The sequence below is a fragment of the Pongo abelii genome, chromosome 3 (assembly GCF_028885655.2).
Source record: "Pongo abelii isolate AG06213 chromosome 3, NHGRI_mPonAbe1-v2.0_pri, whole genome shotgun sequence".
NCBI lineage: Eukaryota > Metazoa > Chordata > Mammalia > Primates > Hominidae > Pongo > Pongo abelii.
This window is the reverse complement of record NC_071988.2, coordinates 204,744,243-204,768,389: the sequence shown is the minus strand read 5'-3', so window position 1 is coordinate 204,768,389 and position 24,147 is coordinate 204,744,243. Positions and strand designations below refer to the sequence as shown.

Sequence of the window (24,147 nt, the reverse complement as noted above, 5' to 3'; positions counted from 1 at the left end):
ACTGAATAGTCATGATGTAATAGAGGCCAGCAGTTCCAGACCAGCCTGAACAACATAGCAAGGCTCTGTCTCTACAACAACAACAAAATGATACAATTAACTGGGCATGATGGCATGCTCCTTTAGTCCTAGCTACTTGGGAGGCTGAGGTGAGAGGACAGCTTGATCCCAGGAGGTCAAAGCTGTAACGAGCTATGATCATGCCATTGCACTCCAGCCTAGCAACAGAACAAGACTCTCTTAAAAAAAAATTGTGATATAACAATTTGTTTAAAATATCAATATTTGTCATATACTGGAAATTAATCCTTTGCAGTTATTTTTACTTGTGATGAAAAGTATTTGACTTCAACTTTAAAATGTGTGGGAGGGTACTGAGTTTATCAAATTCTTTTAGTGAGTATGTAAGCAAAAAGTTTGAAGATCACTATGTAAGAGGCAAAGAAAACCCTAATAAATCTTTAAAAAGCTTACATATCCAAGCCACATTTTCTGTTATCAATGAATTAAACCTAGAAAATTTTAAATAGTAAAAATCAAAATGTCTAGAAAATAAAATATTCAATCACAAAATGTACACAGAATAATTTTAAAAAGAACACCTACACATGGAATGGGGACAAAGTTGCATTTAGCAGCATACTAATAGCCATAATTATGTCTAAGAAAAAGAAGGGGATTAATAAAGATTAGAGTAGGAATTACAAATTAGTAAACTGAGAAGGTAAGGTTTGAAAAATATGTAAGACAGAGACCTTTTGCTAATCAAGAAAGAAATACAGAGAACATAAATTTGCAAACTTTAAGATGAGAAAATGGAAGTTACAGTTACATCTAGGCAGAATAATAAAAAGTTCAAGGTCTAAAAAGAATGGAGAACTAATTTATAGCCTCTGCTCTATAATTTACTCACAAGACAAAAATTCCTTGAAATTCATGAGTCCACTCAACAAATTTCCCCCTCGGTATCTTTAGTAATTAAAATTAACTACTCTTGTCACTTTTAGAGAAATTCTAATTGGAAATAGTGACAGAGGGAGAGTCCAGAGAAATATAACTCACTAAAATGAAATGACACCATCTTAATTACCTTTGCTTATAAGGATGATTTAATGAGGTTTTAAAATAAAAGTTGACTTCTGAGTACAATTTTTAAGAAAACAGGTGAAGACATATGATGTACTGTGATATCCTAAGGAATAGTGCTTAAATAATCTATTCATCTAGGATTATTTCTTAAGTATACTATTACATGATATATTTATTTTATAATTACTTTATAAGTAAAAGCATTTATACATGTTATACTTATAAACATATACTTACGGACACACACACACACACACACACACACACACACACACACACAGGCATGTGCCACATAACATTTCAATGATGAACCACATATATGATGATGCTGGTCTCATAAGATTATATTATTATATTTTTACTGTATCTTTTCTGCTTAGATACACCAATACACACCATTGTGCTACAACTGCCTACGGTATTCAGTAGAGTACTCTGCTGTACAGGTTTGCAGCCTACGAGTAACAGGCTATACCATACAGCCTAAGGATGCAGTAGGCTATACCATCTTGGTTTGTGTAAGTACACTCAGTGATTGTAGCGCTACAATGACAGCACCTAACAATGAGATTTTCTTAGACTGTATCCATGTCTTAGGCAACACATGACTGTGTAAGAAAGTTCATCATACAGACACAATTCACAGTGGCATACTTATACTCCTAACACTGGAAGGCCATTTTTAAATGTGTTTAGATAATCTGAATGTTCTTGCATTATCCCTATTACAGTGAAGTGTTTATTATGCTGAGGATAATTAAACATGTTTTAGATTATCTTTATTTTCCTCCCCGTGGCCCAGCTTTTGGTCATTTCACTGCTCATTAAAATTTCCACAAGAAAATAGGCAGAAAAACAAATGCAAATAAAATTCGAGGCAAATATAATTGTATTCACATTGACGGATGTGGTAAACTCTTTTACTAGAAGATTTCTATACTAAAAAATAATACTGATCTTCATTTAAATCACTTAAAATATTGCAACAAACCTACTTTCCTGAACACCCGGTAATTGTTTTATTCAAATGGAAAAGTTTCAGGGCTATGCAACTAAATGTGTTGCAATTTACCTGGGAATCATGGAGAGTTTTGGTTTGAGGCTAGTTCTCTAATGACCTACAACATTGAAAAGGTCTCAGAACAGACCCATTCCCACATTCCCATGGTGAAGTTTTAGAGCTTTCTACATAACGGATACACCCTAACTGACACAAATGTCCTGTGGCAAATCCTTGCCTGGTGTTTACAGGGGCTCAAAAGCATGGTGGTCCTTACAATGTGTTTTATTTTTATTTTTGGCAAAGAGTAACCAAGGATATGACCCTTTTCTCTTCTCTTAGCAGCCATTAATGTATGTTTTTCCCTGTCCTTTCCTCATTTTGAAATTATCTACATACATCCTGTTCTATGGTCTAGTGCAAATGGTCAGGTTGAAGTCCAGATGCTTAACCAAAGGAGCTGTGTTCTTGGCATTCAGAACTAGAACTGAGAACAAGAATTTCGGGATGGTCCTTCTTATCATTCTTATGTTAAACTGTGGGTTAAAAAGAATGTATGGATTACCCTGGGAAACTAAGGTATTGTGAGAAAATACTTTCTGAATTATAAACAAACTTTTAAAATACAGGTTTATATAAATTAGGGGTTGCCTTTCTCTGTTTACTATAGTTTTTGATCATCACATTTATAACAGAACACTTACATATTATTTTCACTAGTTAATAAATGACTTGCTTAGGACAGTACAAACAGATAAACGACTTTAGGGGCCTAGTATTAAGCCAGTTCCTACAGCATATAAAATGGTTTTGTACTTTTTTAAATGATGACCTTACCCAAGGGACAAGTTAGCATTCACGGTCACTTGGGATTCTTTCTAACTCTACGATTCTATTACTCATTTCTAAAATGGCCCTGTCCCCGCTGGATATTTTGTAATTAAAAAATTAAAATTTATAGGAACTCTTCCAGATGTCCTGGGATATCTGAGACAATAGAAAAAAAATCATTAAAATCATTGTTTACATTTATGTTATAAAACAGGATTTTACATAGATATCACACAGACTAGAAAGCTACTTTAATTTCTCTAAAGCAAATGCCATTATTTTAACAAACTATTGGTATAATGGAGAGAATACTGGGTAAGAACCCAGAAAGCTGGCTTCTAGTTCTCTTTTTTTTTTGAGACAGAGTCTCACGCTGTTGCCCAAGCTGGAGTGCAGTGGCGTGATCTCCGCTCACTGCGACCTCCGCCTCCCAGGTTCAAGCGATTCTCCTGCCTCAGCCTCTTGAGTACCTGGGACTACAGGTGAGCGCCACCATGCCCGGCTAATTTTTTGCATTTTTAATTGAGACAGGGTTTCGCCATATTGACAAGGCTGGTCTTGAACTCCTGACCTCAAGTGATCCACCTGCCTCGGCCTCCCAAAGTGTTGGGATTGCAAGCATGAGCCACTGTGCTTGGCCTAAATCTCTTCACTTCTTTGAGTCTTCATTTCCTCATGATCTTGGTTAAGTCCTTCTCTATCTACAGTTATATATAACTCTTTTGAACTTTAATATATGAAATATGAATTAGGTGAACTAAAAATGCAGCAATTAATGCTTTAATTTTATTACAATAAAATTATGAAATTGGGGCATATGATAGCAGAGACTAACACTAAAAACAGAGACATGAAATCTCAGCTTGTTTTAGCTTTTCAAATTCATTCAGGCAGACACTGAGATGCTTATCAAGAATACTTAAGAATAAAAATAAACTAATCATAAATAACGTTTCCATTGGAGATGCACAAACAAACATAACTTTCAAAAATCAGTTGATGACCCTTCTGGCTAAGTAAAAAAGATCCTAAAATCATCTCATCGTCATTGATATACTGATCTTTGTTTTAAATCCATATAGAGATTAATTTTTTCTTTAACTCAGAGTAACTGGCCAATAGTTCAAAATATAGATAAATTAGTGATCATTAGTATTGGAAAAAAGAAGACACGATGTTAATAGCCTAATCAACATGCACACACACACACACACACACACACACACACACACACACACACAAGCACACAGGATATTTTTATTTTCAATTTACTTGAAGACTCCTGAAAAATAATGAAAGAACTTATGGGTACAGAGCCTAACATAGTATTGAAGGAAAATCTCCTAAAAGTAGTATGATGCCAAGCTGCTATTCTGCTAAACAAATCAACGGAACTAAAAAAGCAGATCATAACAAAGGAATGTTTTATTTTCATCATCAGGAAAATTTCCACGTAGTAGTAGACAAAGAATACAATTCTGGTCAATACTAACAGACACTTGAAATGCAGATGTTATGTGTTAGTTTAAATAAAAGGATAATGGAAGAATTTCAGAACTGAAAAAAATCCAAACCATTGCTTTTGAAGGTCTTTGAGGCGTCTGTTAGGGTTTTGTTATCCAGCCCAAGTCATGTAGTTGGCAGCTGAGCACAGATCAGGACTCATGTCTTCTGGCATCCAGCACAGCATATATACCTTACCTTGTGCTTAAACCACACAGCCCCACCCACAGCAGAAATCTGACCACTGTCAAATATATATATATTAGGAGCATCCTAATTTTGTATGAAAACAAGTTAACAAAGTAACTTTTGTTATGTAATGCCTTTTTAATAGTTTGCATTTTTTTGTAGAGACAGAGTCTCCCCTACATTACCCAGGTTGGTCTCAAACTCCTGGGCTCAAGCGATCCTCCCACCTCAGACTCCCCAAGTGCTGGGATTACAGGCATGAGCCACCATGCCTGGCCTAAAACATTTTTAAACTGGCAAAAGGTTTTCATAAATGTAATGCCTATTCATATTATTATGAATTTAAGTTTCATAGGTAAGATCATCACCCCTTCTTTCTCCTCTTCCTGTGCAACCTGAGGAAAGGAGGACATTCTCTTATGCCTGAATGAGGAATCTCAGTAGATGACACCCATCTATAAACATTACGAAATATCAGATTGAAGTCCCTGATTCAGAACCCCTTCCCATTCTCCACCTCTATCTTGCTCCCCTAAAAAGGCATAAACCACTCTAACACTCTAATTACCAGAATGGATCTTTACAGGGTGCGTGTTCATAAAGATGGGTTTAAACTATACTCCATGTCATTATAGTTCACATATAGACTCTCCTACTGGCAGGAGTGACCCAAAGTGGAATTCTAGGCCAGACACAGCGTGTGCCTCAGGCTTTCTCTTCTCTGTGGCCTCCTTAAGTCCACTTCCCTGACAGGGCTTTCCCATATCTAATTAAGCAATAGCTGCTCTCAGAAAAGGATCTCATGCATCACTCCTTGGGAACATAACACTTTAGATCCCAGTATATCATTTATTGTCTTGAAAGATGATGACAAACCTCTTGAAATTCCTGGCCTAGATATCTCTTCATTCTTACAGATAAATATGTCATGTGTTTATTAAAATATACGTTATGGATATTTATGGATATCAGTTTTGGTATTTATGGTATCAGTTTTGCCACTTAAAACTGAAAGCCAAAGATAATTTTCAAAATAAATTATAAATAAGCTTTGTTGACAATCATAAAGTTCACTTATATCATTTCTCTTTTACATTAAAAATAGTTTGTAAGTTTAAACCTTAAAGAGAAATTGAGGCAACAGACCATACTCACATAAAGTTTATTATAACTAATAACTAGGATACTCTAAGATGCTTAATTTACCACCAGAAAGTTTATAACTACATTTTGAGTGCCACAACTAGAGTATGGCAGTCTCCAGAATTTTTGTTTCTAGTTTTTAAAATTCTGAAATAAAAAAAGCATAAAAACTAAATTTTAATTTCCCCTATGATTGAATAGCAAACATTCAAAATTCTATGGCTGGCTTACTAGCACTTCCCATAATGTGAGACTCTTGGGAGAAAAGAAACATAAGTCAGTTTTGGCAGATAAAATATCTTTAAAGAATAGGAGTGTGAAGGCAAGAATGCTCAATTCTAACGTATCTAAACCCCCTAAGGAATGGGAAAGGAAAAAAAAAAAACAACTGAAGACAGCAAAGAGAAGCATTTTTTACCTTCTTGTATCCTTTTCCTCTGCAGTAAGTTGGAAAGCGTGTCCTCAAAATTTGTGGCCACCAAGAAGCTCAGAATGTGACGTTATTTGGAAATACGGTCCTTGGCGTATAATTGGTTAAGATGAAGTCATTTTGGATTAGAGCAGCTCTAAATCCAAAGACAGGGTTCTTATAAGATAAATGGACACACAGAGGCTGGAAACTGGCTCACACCTGTAATCCCAGCACTTTGGGAGGCCAAGGCAGGAGGATCGCTTGAGCCCAGGAGTTCGAGACCAGCCTCAGCAATATAGGGAGACCCTGCCTCCACAAAAAATATAAAAAAATTAGCCAGGTGTGGTGGCACACACCTGCAGTCCCAGCTACCTGGGAGGCTGAGGTGGGAGGATCATCTGAGCCTCACAGAGACACAGAAGAAAGAAGTCCACACGAAAATGGAGGTAAAATGATGCAGGTACAAGCCAAAGAATGTCTGGGCAATCAGAAGTTGGAAGAAGCAGGGGAGGATTCTTCCCTAGAGTCCTCAGAGGAAGCACGGCTGTGTCGACACCCTGATTTTGGATGTCTAGCCTCTAAAACTGTGAGACTACAATTCTGTTGTTTTAAGCCACTCAGACTGAGCAACTCATTACGGGAGCCCTAGGGAACAATTATACCCTTAAATGCATAAAAACCCAGCGAATGAAGAATTACATCTTTCTTGCAGCCATACAGTGCTTTTGTTTTGTCTTCATGTATTCTTTGGTGATTTACATTGAGGTTTAAACTAATCCATCAGCCTAACAGCCTAATAAACCATAACGTACTTTGGTTTCAGCCTTCAATAATAGTTCAGGTTTATCTACGTTTAGTCAAGCTTAATAGAGAAATGAGACTTGGGTGTACTTTGGCCTCTTATATTAAAAAAAAGAAGAAAATATTCTCAATAAAAATTTTAAAACTAAAAAAACTTTAAAGACATTTTATTTTATATGCAATTGGTCAATATTTATTAAATTATATGAGTTACAGTATTATAAAAACTGTTGCTTTTACTTTCTTACTACACTGTACATAGTAGTGAATTTCCTGTATCTTCTATTATTAATAATAAAGCACCGATGTCAGAAATGTAGTAGGTACTCAGTAAATACTTATTAAATTGAATTGAAGACTCTAGCAGTATACTCTTTTTATAAATAGCTGGGGGGAGTGATTTCTAATTCCCTAAGACTTTGGCAAAATCATTTATTTATTTGCCCCATATTTTAGATCGGGCTGCTATAAAAAAAATTCCATAAACGGGGTGGGTTACAAACAACAGAAATTTTTATCTCACAGTTCTAACAGGCTGGAAATCCACATTCAAGGTGCCAGGAGATTCAGTGTCTACTAAGGCACGTTTCCTCATTCAGACACAGCCGTGTGCTCCCTGAGTCTCCACACAGCAGCCGGGGCAAAGGAGCCTCCTTTTTCATCATGGACCAGTCCCCTTCCTGAAGTCCTCAGGACCTAATCATCTCCCAAGGTTCCAAGCTCCTCATACCCTCCCAATGAGGATTAGGTTTCAACATACAAATTTTAGGAGGACACAAGCATTCTGACCATTTTAATGTTTTATCTTAGTGATTTATATAAAACCAGTGCAAACATTTATTTTACTGTGCTCAAACTCTTTCCTTAAGAAAGACATTACTAGAAACTAACTTCAGTAGGTTGAGAAATTATTTTACGCAACTCTCCTAAGAGTTATTAATCCATATACCCTTCCGTTGCCCCACTCTGCAAAAAGTATCTCAATGACATTATCACAGAAGTTGTTTCTATAATATACCAAAGGACCTTTAAAGACTAAAACCTGGTTAATTCAGGAGTAAACACCAAAAGAATGAACACAGGAAGGGAATACTGATCATTAGGGGGTGAGAAGGAACATATTTAAAAAGCTTCTAACTGAATAAGAAAAAAAGTATATTAGTCTTATTTATTATGTACAAAACAACAGTTTATAAGGTAACAGGTTATAAGTAAAAACCAGTACAATACAGAACTATGGTTCTCTCACAGAACCTATCTCACAGAAAACATAAACATATTTCTCTGATATCATCTCTTTCTATAGCATGAAAAGCCTAAAAATTTTTATTTTGTGATTTCATAACCTTTAAAATACTAAATTGATACCTTCCAGAACTACATACTACTGTCATATTTAATATAAACCTAGTTCACACTATAGTATTTTTAATTCATTTTGAGATTAAAAGTATTGTACAGGCCGGGTGTGGTGGCTCACGCCTGTAATCCCAGCACTTTGGGAGGCAGAGGCGGGCCGATCACCTGAGGTCAGGAGTTGGAGATCAGGCTGGCCAACATGGCGGAACCCTGTCTCTACTAAAAATACAAAAATTAGCTGTGTGTGGTGGCAGGCGCCTGTAATCCCAGCTACTCGGGAGGCTGAGGCAGGAGAATCACTTGAACCTGGGAGGCGGAGGTTGCAGTGAGCCGAGATTGAACCACTGTGCTCCAGCCTGGGTGACAGAGTGAGATTCTGTCTCAAAAAAAAAAGTACTGTATAATTTTTTAATGTTAAATCTGATAAGTTATAACAATATCAAGACTTCTTTGACTCACAGCTGAATAGTTCATATTGTAGAGAAAGTCACTATATCATTAATACAGTATTTTTAGCTTTTCTCCTTTCAACTGTGAGGGAAACATCTCTAAATTTAAAGAAGGTTAATGATTCATTAACAATTATATATGTTTATAAAAGTGTGGCAATTTCTTGGTCTATTTAAAAGCATTTATTACTTACTATTGTATTAATCTTAATAAGAGCCTCTGTTACATTTAATGAATAATTTTTTTTCAGGGAAAGAAATTATAACAAAATACACACAAAAGTGATACTACGGCTGGGAGCGGTGGCTCACACCTGTAATCCCAGCACTTTGGGAGGCCGAGGCGGGTGGATCACCTGAGGTCGGAGTTCGAGACCAGCCTGACCAACATGGAGAAACCCCATCTCTACTTAAAATACAAAATTAGCCAGGCATGGTGGCGCATGCCTGTAATCCCAGCTACTCGGAAGGCTGAGGCAGGAGAATCACTTGAACCCAGGAGGCAGAGGTTGCAGTGAGCCGAGATTGCGCCACTGCACTCCAGCCTGGGCAACAAGAACAAAACTCGGTCTCAAAAAAAAAAAAAAAAAAAAAAAAAATTAGCCAGGCGCAGTGGCAGGTGCCTGTAATCCCAAGCTACTCAATTCAAATCGCTTGAACTCGGGAGGCGGAGTTTGCAGTGAGCCGAGATCACACCACTGCACGCCAGCCTGGGTGACAGAGAGAGATTCCATCTCAAAAAAAAAAAAAAAAAAAAAAGTGATACTACATGGTCTAAAGTATTGCACCCATTGCACTTTTCTACTGAAATGGAGCAACACACTGACTAATGATCTTACTAGGTAAAATCTATACAATAAATGATAGCGGCCATCTCACAGTTTTTGTAATGGTTTCACACAATAGTTCTCATTACGTGGTATCTTATTTCAAGGTGATCTCACAGAATCAAACAGAGTAACACCGAATTTTTTTTCTCTTTTAAATTGCAAAATGATAAATAATTTAGGCTCACAAGACTATTACTTAGTAGAGAGCTTAAAAAAAATTAAAATTTTCATTTTTCTATTTGTTTCAACTACAGTTGACCCTTGAACAACACAGGCTTGAACCAGCTGGGACCATGTACACGAGGATTGTTTCAACCAAACGCAGATCAAAATTATGGGATGCAGAACCTGCACACAGGGAGGGCTGACTAGATGTGGGTTGTGCAGGATGACTGCAGGCCTTTAGTATACACGGATTTTGGTGTGTGAGCAGGGGAGTCCTGGAACCAATGCCCTGCCTATACAGAGTGATCAGTATTACAAAAATATCAAGTAAATTTTTCCTTTTTTTTTGAGATGGAGTCTCACCCTGTCACTCAGGCTGGAGTGCAGTGGTGCAGTCTCAGCTCACTGCAACCTCTGCCTCCCAGGTTCTAGTGATTCTCCTGCCTCAGCCTCCCAAGTAGCTGGGATCACAGGCGCCCACCACCACGCCCAGCTAATTTTTGTATTTTTAGTAGAGTCAGGGTTTCACCATGTTGGCCAGCCTGGTCTCCAACTTCTGACCTCAGGTGATCCGCCCGCCTCGGCCTCCTAAAGTGTTGGGATTACAGGCATGAGCCACCACGCCCGGCCATATCAAGTAAATTTTAAGTGGTCCTTTACCAATCTGACGAAAACAGTTTTAACTGTATATTTGTAATGCCTTAAGAACTTGAACTAAAAGACGGACTTGGAGGCTGGGCAATCAGTCAACTAGCTTCTGCACTCAAAGGCATCCTGAGTGGGGTTGTTCAGAGAGGAGGGCTACTGAAAAATAAAACAAGCAGAAGACAGTCTCTGACCTGGGATTTACCATCTGAAAAAAGTAACAATAAACAATTCAACCCATTAAGTCTGTAGATAAAAGCAACCTATTAAGAGCCCAGGCCGGGAGCAGTGGCTCATGCCTGTAATCCCAGCACTCTGGGAGGTTGAGGTGGGAGGACTGCTTGAGCCCAGGAGTTTGAGACCAGCCTTGGGCAACGTAGTGAGACTCAGTCTTTACTGAAAATTTAAAAATTGGCCAGGTGTGGTAGTGTGTGCGCCCGACTGAGGCTGAGGCAGGAGGATCCTTATAGCCTAGGAGTTAAAGGTTACAGTAAGCTATGATTGCACCACTGTACTCCAGGCTGGATGACAGAGACCCTGTCTCAATTTGAAAAAAAAAAAAAAAAAAGCTCAGAGGAGGCTGTAATGAGTATGTAAGATATGAGGCAGTTTGCAATCACTTGCAAGAAGAATTCAGAAGGCCGGGCGTGGTGGCTCAAGCCTGTATTCCCAGCACTTTGGGAGGCTGAGGTGGGTGGATCACGAGGTCAGGAGATCGAGACCATCCTGGCTAACACGGTGAAACCCCGTCTCTACTAAAATATACAAAAAATTAGCCGGCCGTAGTGGCGGTCGCCTGTAGTCCCAGCTACTCGGGAGGCTGAGGCAGGAGAATGGCGTGAACTCAGGGGGCGAAGCTTGCAGTGAGCCGAGATCGCGCCACTGCACTCCAGCCTGGGTGACAGAGCAAGACTCCGTATCAAAAGAAAAAAAAAAAAAAGAATTCAGAAGAATTTAGGATAAAAGTTGACAGGAGTTGACAAAGAAAAAGCCACGCTAATGGTAATGACCTGTATGACAGCCTAGCATGTCAAGAAAACAGCAAACTGGGAGTGCAATTTTTAGGCCTGGATCTGTCCCTATCTTAGCTGTGTGAATTCAAAACAGTCACTTGGTCTTTCTCGGTCTCATTCATTCAATTCAACAAGTACCCGCTGAACATCAACCAGGGCCAGGCACTGTTCTAGGCTCTGAAGATACCAGAGTGAACAGAAGTCCCCTGCCTTTGTGAAGTTTACTTTGGTAAACTGTTCTTAATAAGTTTAAGAAGTCATGAATTGACAGTAATAGTAGGAAAAGTCCAAACGGGTTTCTCTACTTCTATTAACACTACCTTGCTTTTATAATTAATCTAACAGCATCTACCAGAGAGATCTTCCCCCAAACACACTGTAATACTGTGTGACTGTTTTCTATGCTAAATTCCCAGGGATCCCAAAGGCACATTTAAACGTTTTGATCTGAAATTCATGGTCCTCCATGTTCTGGTTCCAACCCACTTTTCTAGCCTTAATTTCCAAAATTCTCTTTCGTGAACTTCATGCTCGAAGTAGGTCATTTGATATTTTCTCAAATACACTTTTCATATTCCACCTTTTAAAACTTGCTCACGTGCCTCTCTACCTGAAAAGCCTCCTGTTACTTGTCCATAAGCCTACCTGTACTTCAGTCAGACTCAAGCATCTTCTTGATATGACACCGACTTTCTGAGCAGGGGCGAGAAAAGATCAGGTGATGCCCAAGCAAGATAATCTGCCTTTTTGGATTAAAAAGAAAAGTTTAAGGCAAGGAAAGTGAATGAAGAGATTATAAATTATGATTGTGACTGCACTATAATAAATAGATCCAAAAATATCTGGTTTTTAGAGTCAGTAGTTCTTGATTATGGATTGACTACGTAAGTGAAAAGAAATTAGTCTAAATGGACTCAAAATTATATGATTATGAATAGGATGATAAAGTGCTTACTAGGTAGCAAATAGTAGGTTTTCAACAAATGCTGAGTAAATTCCTTTTTTAAATTTATGAATTAATTTTCCTTAAGAAATTAGTAAATTCCTAAAATACACTGTAGTTAAATATTACCTATTAATTCTTATTTTATAGAAAAACATTTTTACACTAATCATGACTAAGTACAACTAAAATTCAGTGATTACTGGGTTAAGTATCATTTTAAAAAGAAATAAAGTGCAATACTAGTTAATAACATCACAGAAATATATAAATGGGTTTGTGCTCTTACATTTATGAGAAGTAGGGGTTGTGTGTTAAATAGCATATGAAATAATGCCATAGACCGTTGTTTACATTAGATATCCCGCTTTATTTAAAAAAATAAAATTTAGAGACAGCTAACCACCACTATCACCCCTCTCTTCTCTCTCCTTCATTTTCTCTTTCCATCCTTTCATAGGCAACCACTAGTGTATAGCTGGTATATATTTTCTCACTTACACAACTCTAGTACATTTACTGTGTACTTCAGCTTGCCAGCCCAAATATTTTCCCCTGTGATAGAAGCAGGTTTATTTTTGTGACGTACATATATTCTGGTACCAAGTGAATGAGGCTCTGAGACATTGTCATCTCATCAGATTAAGGCTAACTCATAAAAAATAAACTATCTTAAACAGATTAGTCTAATATACACAGAATTATATTCTATGTGAGCTTAAGACATAGATAAATAATTCAGTATACTGTTTCAAATGTACCTTTCTTAATTCAATTTTTACATACTCTGTCCTAGGGTCATGATGATGATCTATTGTTTTATCAGAATTTAGAACTAGTTGTCTTGTTTCAGAGTGTTTTCATTTTCACACTGCAGAGATTAATAAAATCTTCAAGTGGTCTCCTTCCAACAAGGTACCTCGTTAGAATTTCAAGTACACCACAGGCATTTAGAAGTAGACATCCCCTTATTGCTAATTGAGATAGTCCTGGAAATGGGGGCTGGAGATGAATTTTACAAAAAATACACAAGGAGGTTATTTTTAACTGAAAAGATACTATCGACTTTCTTTTTTAATAAATATATTTTTAAAATCTTGAGTATTTAATTCTATTCATTCTGCCTCAACTGAGGTAAGACAAATACTTTAAGTTTACAATTCTGATGCCCAGCTCCTGAAAAACTAAAATATTAATCAGTATTAATGACTAATATTAATAGATAAATAAGTATTTGAATAAATCGGGTGTTTATACCGATATCTGAGCATAAAAGCAAATAACGTTTTTTTTCAATTTTTGAAAGACTTTGTACTTTGAATCTCCTATTCCTAACTGGAAGCACAGAAGTGAAGACTGAGCTTTGCCTTTGTATGAAATGTAATATGCATGAAATTTAAATATACTTTAAAAGAAATCAAACATATTATCATACATTCACAGACCTTCATAGTTTAAAAAAGGCCATCGATCTTGTTTAAAACAAACAATTGCACATTAAAAATAACTGATGTATAAAGCCTTAGATTCTGAATTCCAAAATTTAATTGTTCTACGCATTAAAGACACCATTCTGGTTCAGCCCTTAATCATGACACGTGAAAGGGCTATAATGTATTGTCACCCAACTATTAAAAACTCCAGAATTCACCGAGATGAATACTATTGCTTTCAAAGTGGTCAACATAGGAGTTGTTGCCTTTTTCAGAAGACGAAGTCATTTCTCAATATAATACTGAGAAATTTCTCTTTTGAAAAGGCCTCACAGGCTTTTAGCATTATTTTTTTCTGAATATAATTAACTGTGGTAAATACTCTCCAGGAATAGATCTATTTTTTTTGAAATGCTGGTTAGTCAAGCCTGTGAAGGAAGGCAAGCAATCAAACTAGTTAAATTGGTATTTCATCAAAATGAGGAATGCCTATAATAACAAGAACTATTTTTATCTGTGACTTGGAAATAAACGCAATTTCAAAAAAGTAGTTTCAAAAAAGTTTGGTTAATGGTACTATAACGGAACACTGGAAAAGTAAGAATCTATTCATGATGAGGACAACCCCCTTTATTTTTAGAATCTCTGTTACGACCAAATACCAAAAGTGGCAGGCATATGCAGTCCATAGCACAACCATTTCCCTGGAAGCTGGTGAGTAAGCATACTCCTTTTTTCCTAGGATTTCTCTGCAGAGGATGCTGTCACTCCTTATTCCTTAGGCAAGCTGCATTCACCAAAATACCACAAAAAGTACAAATATATACACAAAGAAAGCAGGACACGTATGTAAAAATAAGCTAACCCAGTGGCAAATGTAAACATTTAGTATCTATTTTATTTGTTCACACTATGTTTTATTACCACTTTAGTTTGATTTTTTCTTTAAGAATTCTGAATCAGAGAATTGAAGAAACTACAGAACTTCTACAAGAAGCTACGCTGTTCAAAATCATTGATCTGGTTCACTTCCCTCCTTTTACAGGTAGCAATCCAGAAAAGTCCAGCGACTTTTCCAAGTTCACACCACCAGGTAAGTTTGCTAATTTACTCGACTTCTTAACCAGAAGGTTTTAGCTGACCAAAACTATAAAAAGACCACCAATAAATTAGCCTTAGGCACAAAGGAGTAAACACAAACATAATTTATCATTTTGCCAGGTTCAATAAAAACCATTCTGATGTGTTAATAGCCTTTAATAGTAAAAACATTAGCCATCAATTAAATAAACAAGCCATTTAATGGGGAATAGAAATGTCAATAAAAGCATAATCTACTAATTTTCAAATCAATGATGCTAATCATTGCTAGATATTAATCAGAGAGTGGACATTAGCTATACCATAGATGATACCACCTCATTAAAAAAATCTGAATTAAAAACAAAAACAGGAGAACAATACAAAACATATATTGCCTCAATAAGCACTTGCTGATAAATTAAATGATTTGCCTTGAGCAAATATGAGAATGTTTGTAACATCCAATGGTTACAATGTTTATGAAAAGTTATAGACTGATATCGTATTTCTATTCTAGAATAGGAAATAGAACTTACATGTAAAGCAAAATTTAGGACTAAAATCAAAACAAAACCTAATTTGACAACTGCACTGGATGCAGAATTCAGTAATGAAGAAAGACAGGCCGGGCGTGGTGGCTCGCGCCTGTAATCCAACACTTAGGAGGCCGAGGCAGGAGGATTGCGTGAGCCAAGGAGCTCGGAGACTAGCCTAGGCAATATGGTGGGACCCTTTTTCTATAAAACAATATTTAAAAAATTAGCTGGGCATGGTGGCACACACCTGTGGTCCCAGCCATTGGCAAGGCTGAGGTGGGAGGATCACTTGTGCCTAGGAGTTGGAGGCTGTGGTGAGCCGTGTTCATGCCAATGCACTCCAGCCTAGGTATCGAGACAAGCCCTAGCCACAAGAAAAAAAAAAAAAAAAAAGATATACCTGATTTAGGTATTTGCATGTCTGGATCCAAACCTCTCACTAACAACCAACTTAACTGTTCTATGACTTAGTTTCCATATCTTTAAACTAGAGATCATAAAAGTATTTAATTTCATGAGTTGTTCTGAAGATGAGATGAAATCATATATAACGGGTTTAACACAGATGCTTATCTTTCAGTAAATAATAAATGTCAGCTATTATTAGACCTTGGCTTCTCTTTTTACAAAATGTCCAGTCTGGATTCCATAATTTTGAAGATTATCTTCAGTTCTAAAAGTCTCTAATTCTATTCATTTTCTCAGGAGAAAGTAAAATTGGTTTTTAGAGTATTGTAGAGTATTGTGGGGTTTTTGTCCTTTTTTTTTTTTTTTTGGGAGACAGAGTCTTGCTCTGTTACCCAGGTTGGAGTACAGTGGCACAATCTCGGCTCACTGCGACCTCTGCCTCCCGGGTGCAAGAGAGTCTCCTGCCTCAGCCTCCTGAGTAGCTGGGATTACAGGCGCACGCCACCACGCCCGGCTAATTTGTTTGTATTTTTAGTAAAGACGGGGTTTCTCCATGTTGGCCAGGCTGGTCTTGAACTCCTGACCTGAGGTGATCCACCTGCCTTGGCCTCCCAACGTGCTGGGATTACAGGCATGAGCCACCATGCCTGGCCCAGCTGTTTTTGTTCTTAAGGTAGATGAAGATGGCGCAAGAGAGCAGAAATACGGAGTTTCTTTTCCTCTTCTTCTAGTACTCCTCACCTGTAAATCTCTCGACAGCAAAACGTTTGTCAGTCCTTCCAGCATTCCTCACCTATTAATCTTCTGGTAACACAATCATGGAAGGTGTACTGATTCTTGTTCTAAATTATCATCTTAAAGATTATCTCTTCCCTACTTTAGTCATCCAAAGAGAGTTGCATTAGATATGATGTTTACCAGTTTTAAAAAAATTACAATCATGAGTATCTTTATCAATGTATATACATTTCAAGTTAACTGTACATGTAAGTTAACATTTTTTTCTTATTCAAATTTACTGTTAGGCTTCAATGAACTTCTTTTCATTGTGGAAATTAACATTTTGCTTCACCTAAACACCTAACACCTATCGGAACTTAGCTCACCCAACAGAAAATGCAAAGAAATGCAGGCATTAAGCCAAAAGGTCTTCAGAGAAGCCAAAACTAATGAAGTTAATGAAATTAGCTCTGAGTCTTTACTCAGAACCTTTCTGTTCTTATTTCATGCATAAATTACAATAATAACAACAAAATAATCTGTGTTGTTTGACGACAGAGCTGTAAGAAGTGAAAGCTGACAGCATGGCCGGGCCAGTTAGACAGGGATACTCAGCCTCATCAGCTCCTATGTAAACGATTATATTTTCACACAGAATAATAAAATAACTGATGTTTGTAATGACCTTCCATCACCACAAAATTAAATTATATTTAGTGTACTCATCCAATAAGCATTCGAGACTTATAGAATAACTATTTTCTTAGCATCATGCTTAGTGCTGGGATGTAAGGATGAATGAGACAAAGCGGTTTTCTGAAAGAACTTGTCCTCCTAGTGGGGGAGACAGAAATGTACACAAATGGCCACAGGATACTGTGTGAAGTGCTCACAGAAATAAGAATCAGGTGCTAGGGAAGCATGAGAGGAGGAGCCACAAGAAATGCTGTGCGAGGCCGGGTGCAGCGGCTCACGCCTGTCATCCCAGCACTTTGGGAGGCTGAGGCGCGTGGATCACCTGAGGTCAGGAGTTCGAGACCAGCCTGGCCAACATGGTGAGACCCTGTCTCTACTAAAATACACAAAATTAGCTGGGTGTGTTGGCACACACCTGTAATCCCAGCTACTCTGGAGGCTGAGGCAGGAGAATCGCTTGAACCTGGGAGGTGGAGGCTGCAGTGAGGCAAGATCATGCCACTGCACTCCAGCCTAGGCAACCTAGTGAGACTCGGTCTCAAAAAAAAAAAAAAAAAAAAAAAGAAATACCATGCAAGTCAGCTCTTGGAAGCTCTGTGAGATGCAAGGAAGGGGCACAGGCAGCACCGACCAGCGAAATACTGGTGCGAAGGTGGGAGTGGAAGAGCAGTGGAGGGTAAGGTATGATCACCAAGGGTCTGATAAAACACAATTCAGAATGACAACTGTGATGACAGTGTGGAGGCTGGATTAAAGAAAAGACAGGCAGAAGGCAGGGCAACCCAAATGGAAAGCTTAGTCTAAGGAGAGCAGAAGAGAGCTTGAATTTGGGCCCTGATGGTGGGAACAGAGTGAGGGAATGAGAGAGTTTATACTTCATTTTAAACACCTTTTGATCCAATTTGTTCTTTAAATAAATGATTCTTAAACGAATAAGTCCTTTCTGATCAAGAAAACGTGACTCTTTCCTGAATGAACTGTTTTTGGTGATCTTAAGTCCCTGAGATTTTGTTGTTACATAATTCATAGCATGATGATAAGGAGATATCTCCAATAAAGTCTGAAATATTATTTTAGGTATTTTGATAATGGGCCATTTTTTTCTTTCATTTGATAAAAAGATTTATACTTAGCTCCCATTAATTGTAATAAAAGAGAATTCAGTATAAAGTGAAGCATACGCTAAACTCCAATCAGTAATGTTTCACAGCTTTGCCTAGGAAAACAAAAATCTTGTATGCAGCACTTAATTGCTTTAACTGGGGTTTCCAAAAACATTAGATCTTGCACTGCATTTAATAAAACTCTTCCTCTTATGGAACAATACTTGTTCAAACATTTAAGCAAGAATGCCATTTTATTGGAGTTGATATAAAATACATCACAAGGAAAATCTTGGCCATAAAGTTAAGAAATATAAACTATAAATCTTATGGCTTTGTTTTAACTTCATAAGGGAAGTGATGACTCCAGAACAGCAGCAATAGAACTACTAAAACTTGAGTAACTTTCAAGTAAACATACTTAGGCACTTGTTAAAACAAACATTATTCCCACTGCTAAAATCAAGGTCGGCAAGTCTTTTCTCTTACTAGCTTAAAAACAATTTGAAAAGTAGCAGAATTGCAGCTTCTTTGCAAAAAGACTAATCATCATCATTAAAAGACCCTTAAAAGCAAATACAGAATGGTCAGCTAACCTGATCACCTTTTTAATGAAGGGGTATTTCCATATAAATCGATGTATGAAACACACTTAGGAAAGAAACTCTATCATTAAAAAGAAACTAATTTTAATTTTCACCTTCATTCTGATGATCTACAATCAGAGGAAATAATATTTGAAAACGAAAAGAAAGAATGTGATAAAGCCATGTGTAAAAATGTGTAAGTGATAAAACAAGCAGGGGTGGCTGTCATAAAATAGCCAAATGGCTTTTTCCACCTCCATCAAGGTCACTTTATTGATGATGGGCTCAATAAGATGATAATGCATTTAACCACTTTCCTTGCATCTGACTTCGACCTCACAAATCCAAATGGCCTTGTTTAACTACCCTGGCCTTTCAGCATTTCCCTGAACAAAGATAATTAAGGAGATGTACTGCCCCTACTATCACAGGAACTGAAAGCCAAATAAACTTTTCAGAGCACAGCCAGGTGTCTACTCCGCTAATGTACAACTTTGAAGCAGAAGGTAAAATGAAATAATGGTTAAATAATTATAAAAGGTTAACAATGTTAAATTTGTTATATAAGGTAATTTTGTTTTATTTAAAAGAAAAGGCATAAAAAGAGATCCAGATTACATTTTACAGGTCTCTAGACAGCAGGCCCTCTCTCTCCCTGCAGTTTAAGGCTAAGGAAAAAAAGGTGCTCTGCACAAACCAGGATGAAAACAATTCATTGAAACTTTCACACATTGTTTTAATTTTTTACAAATTTTAAGTTGATATATATAACCACAAAGGACTAAAGTGTTTTTTATGTTAGTTCCATATTAGTCATTCTGTTACATTTTGTAATATATTCTGCCTCCTTAATGTACAAAACAAGACATTTATGTCAAACACTATTTAATATTAAGTGAGGGGAATAATAACATTTAAGAGAGAAACTCTGTTTTTCTTTTAAATACTATATTATGTCATTTCCCAAATTTAACTATTATTTAAATGTGATATGCCCACAAATACCTGTGTGTACTTTTCAATTATTATTCCTCCCTTGTAAAATGAATTTACCATCATACCAACATAACACCTACGGCATAAACTGTTTCTGGGAAACCAAAAAGATAGTTGTTTTCAACTTGTAAAACAACTGCCAATAGTAAAATTTTTACTTTCAACAGTAAAAATTAAGAGTAGACATTTCAAAACTTAAACACATAGGATTTTAACTGAACAGCTGGGTTTGTAACAAAAATCAATGTATAAAACAACAATTGTAAAACAACTGGTTTCTTAAATATGAAAATATCATCCTTTCAAACCTGCTATATATGTATACATATATATATATATACATACAAAAATAATCTCTATAGTACACACATTGTTTTTTTTATAGGGAAAACCAAACTTGGACATATCAGAAGACAACGCATTCTAAATACCCAACAAGAGAACTCAATTCAGGTCAAAAGGCCTTATGCAAAAATGAGTATTAGAATAACTTTTCATCTTAGACAAAACTCCAACAAGAGTTACACAAATTTTATTCATTGCATATTATCTATTGCTAGAGGTATCTGTAACACCAAATTGATAAATCTAAGCATAATAAATATCTAATGCAAAACATCTCTTTTAGAATAAAGAAGTGTGTTATCTGGGCTTTAAAATAGCCAATGTTTCTGGATATGAATCACTTCACGTGATTATAGCCAAAATAGCACTTATCATTCATAACTTAAAATTCATATTTACATGCTTTAGATTTGTCTAGATCAAAGTGATGTAGCAAAAATTACACTAATGATCCTTATCTGAACCTTTGGGAACCATCCTGCTCCTCCTCTCTCCCACTCCTCTAATAGCCCTTATCCTTTCATTCCTTTCTCTCTGCCAGAAAGTTCCACGGCTTTTATTTGTGACTGCAGTTGTACTAGCTAAGAACCAGGCCACTGAAAGATCTAACCATTTGGCCACAAATACTTAGAAGTTCTGGTCTAACCCAGAAGGGTACAGTTTACTGCACATCACCCCGCCCCCTGCCCCCTGCCAAAAAAAAAATCTAAAAAGAAAACTTCTGCTCCTAATAATTTATTTATTTACTTTCTTCACCAAACCACTCTATCTCCTTCATGGTACCATTTTCCCACAACATTCAAACATCCTTAAGGAAGAATATCCTATTTCTCAAGTGTTAGGTGCTAAAGCACTCACATCTATGATAAGATAGAATAATTACAGCCATCCTTTAATTTAAACTACATATGTCTGTATGTGTGCATGTATACATATAGATTTTCACAGAGTAAGAAATCAATAATAAAGCATTAATATATCATATTAGTGTAAAATTTAAACTTTCTTTAAATGAGGAAAAGTTACTATAAAATAGCTCATTTTAATGAAAATTCAAAACAAATATATTGTCCTGTATTTAGCATTTACATCTGGATTGCTAGAAAGGTGGCTTGTTAAAAATCTTTATTCACAATTGTTTAAAGTAAAGCCTACCAAACAAAATAAATTATAAACATAAAGAACTGATGTTCCAAAGCCCAGTCTCTTAATTGCTGATCAGAGCTGAAAACAGATCTTTTTCCCCCACTAATTGAATGAGTCTTGTTAAATCTTTTGAAATGAACTTTAGAAAATGCAAGAATACAGCTTAGAACAGGTTCTTTAATTTGGGTCATTTTCTGTTACTTGCAGTAGTGACGGGTGCTTAGCAACGCTGTTCTGGTGGCCCTTTTAAGGAAATGAATACCTGAAATACAGCATTTTAATCTATTTTATAGCATTAATTATCAGGATCACTGTATTTAGACAGTGCCTCCTTTGCCACGTTATGAAAGAAAGGAGTCCCGTGAAAAATTGAATGTATTATTCCAGATGACAGAAGATCCTGTGCACCCCTTTAACTAAGTAAAAATATGTAGGAACATAAAAACTAACAGTAAATAGAAGCCACAAAAAGCTTTAGTTTAAATGTTTAGACAAGGATATTATACTGAAAATCAGTGTTCAGACATCAGTAGAAGAGTCCATGTGAAGTCGCTTTTCTTTTTCTAAATCTTCGAGAACAATTAAATTCTATTATGCCCCACACTAGGCCACTGATATCTAAGAAACGTGACAATTTTGGCAACAGCCAAAATTTAGTATGATTTTACTTGGTAATTAAAAATCTGCTGAATACTTTAAATATTTTTTTTTAAATAAAAGAGGGCTTTTACATAATAACAAGAATATCATTTGAATTACGGCCAAGTTATTCACTTCATATTTATTATAATGTGCTGCAATGATAAACTACTAAGAAGGCAAGAAAACAAGGTAAAATGCAGGGCTACCGAGCAGTTTCTAAGAAATCAAACTGCCATGTCATACTCTGGAAATACGTCCATTCACATCTTATTAATGATCAATACAACAGGTTAAGAAACTAGTCATTAAAAACATTTGGAATGCGCCTTTCTATCTTTTCCTGATGTCAACTGTCATTGTTAAAAGTACAACTCTTTTAACTTTTTCCTCATAAACAACTCATTTTAGATATCATGTCCTGAAGAAGGAAGGTAACGCTCTCATACAGCACTATTCTTCTCTGTCTTCACAGCTAATAAGAGATCAAGTGACTCCCTCTTTGTCTAGAATGTACCCTAATTTCAGTCTTTCACAGCCAATTTTTTAAAGCTTTTTAACACTTAGTCTCTGAAGATGAGAGAAAGGAACCAGGTGAACCACCTGCATTCATATTTTTGTAAGTTTCAGTCTCTCAGTTAATGTATAATCACCACCTCTTTAAATTAAACATACTTTATAGCGGATCCCAAATTCATCATCACATTGTGTAAATCACAGTATAAAATGGGGTAACACCAACATTTCTCAAGTTTTTTAACCTCTTATAGCAGATGGCCTCTGCCTGGAGTTTAGTGTTTTGAACGCTGCAGTTGCATTTTAATACCTGGGAGTCCGCTGGAAAAAAAAAAAAAAAAATGTGGGGCACAGACCAGTACATGCTGCACTAAAATATTCGGCTTAGTTAAGTTAGCTGATTTCTAAAATGCCTTCTCTGGGTATTTGCAATCCTTTCTTAAGGACTACTTTAACAATTAGCACACAGAGGTCTTTGGATGGCTCTCTGAAACATTTAAAACCAGAGAACAAAAGGTTTATTTTAAAAATGAAAACCTTGGCTTGTACAACTCCAGACGTGAATCTGCTTTCAATTACTGAAAGTATTTCCACTTTAGTGGAAGGGGATCAAATCTTCAACTACACCATCTTAAGGCACTGAATTTGATTATATCAGGCTTTTAGAAGACAGAATGACTTTGTGACACAGGCACATATAGCTGTACATATCATTTATAAGATATTCCAGAGAGATAGAGACGCCAGCACAGGAGAGGGAGAAAATGTGACTTTCTCATTCCCAGAGCTGCCACAGATCTTTGTTTTGTTTTATTGAAATACACACATCAATGGCAAATGATTTAATAGATACAGCACAAGTTTTTCCAAACCATCTCCAACTATCTTTGCACAGGAGTAGCCTGCATCGAAGCACAACTGCAAAGTTGAATTTCTCTGAGAGACTGCTCTATTAAACCTGACAAAAATCACACTACGTATTTCGCAGGCAAAAGACTGCTCTTTAATGAGCAAGCTTATTTTGTACCTTTTCCCCCATTAAGCAATTAGTATGATGGATTTTAGTTAATTGAACCGAAGGGCTGATTAATTTAAGCTCAATGCCGATTTTTGCACATTTCAGACATAAATTATCCAAAATCACTACTGCTAAGACTGGCTCCCAACGAATTCGCAAAAGTCACCGAATGCAGGCAAAAAGGCAGCTTTGCCTCACGGATTAGGACAGTACACTACTCATAAAAAAAATCCATCTAATTAAAAATACCGGGAACAAAAGACTCCATTCTCCCCGCGGCTACCTGCACCACTCCGGGTGACGAAGAGTCATCGAGAAAGTTCAGCCTCCATCTCTTCGAAATCCTTAAATGTGGTCCCTCAGGGGTTAAAAAGCCACCTCATCTCAGATGCGAATGTTGCCTCCGCACCGATTCAAACCCGCGCCGAGCCTCCTCCCATTCCGACACCACAAGGGAGAAAAGCGGAGCCACCGGCCCCGGAGCCGAGCGGAGCGCAGCCGCCGCCGCCACCGCCACCGCCGCGGTCCCCGGAGCGAGCGAGCGACCCT

General features: G+C 36.9%; 1 protein-coding gene and 1 long non-coding RNA gene across 31 annotated transcripts in view; both read right to left on the bottom strand.

Moving 5' to 3' along the window:
- TENM3 (teneurin transmembrane protein 3) overlaps nucleotides 1-24,147 on the bottom strand; it is a 2,759,728-nt gene that overhangs the window by 334,534 nt on the left and 2,401,047 nt on the right. The window contains exon 1 of one of the 30 annotated variants that reach the window (XM_054553594.2): nucleotides 23,848-24,138. The exons of 28 other annotated variants lie outside the window; for them this stretch is intronic. In XM_054553594.2, coding sequence (XP_054409569.1) covers nucleotides 23,848-23,866 — 19 coding nt within the window. In that variant the 5' untranslated portion in view covers nucleotides 23,867-24,138. Of the gene's footprint in view, nucleotides 1-23,847; nucleotides 24,139-24,147 lie in introns of those variants that run through there. One more of the 30 variants, XM_063723746.1, reaches the window with a different exon arrangement.
- On the bottom strand, nucleotides 16,175-23,841 carry LOC129058834 (uncharacterized). The gene is made up of 2 exons (XR_008524248.2): nucleotides 17,712-23,841; nucleotides 16,175-16,293 (listed from the first exon to the last, which is right to left on the bottom strand). It is a non-coding gene; the product is annotated as an uncharacterized LOC129058834 (long non-coding RNA).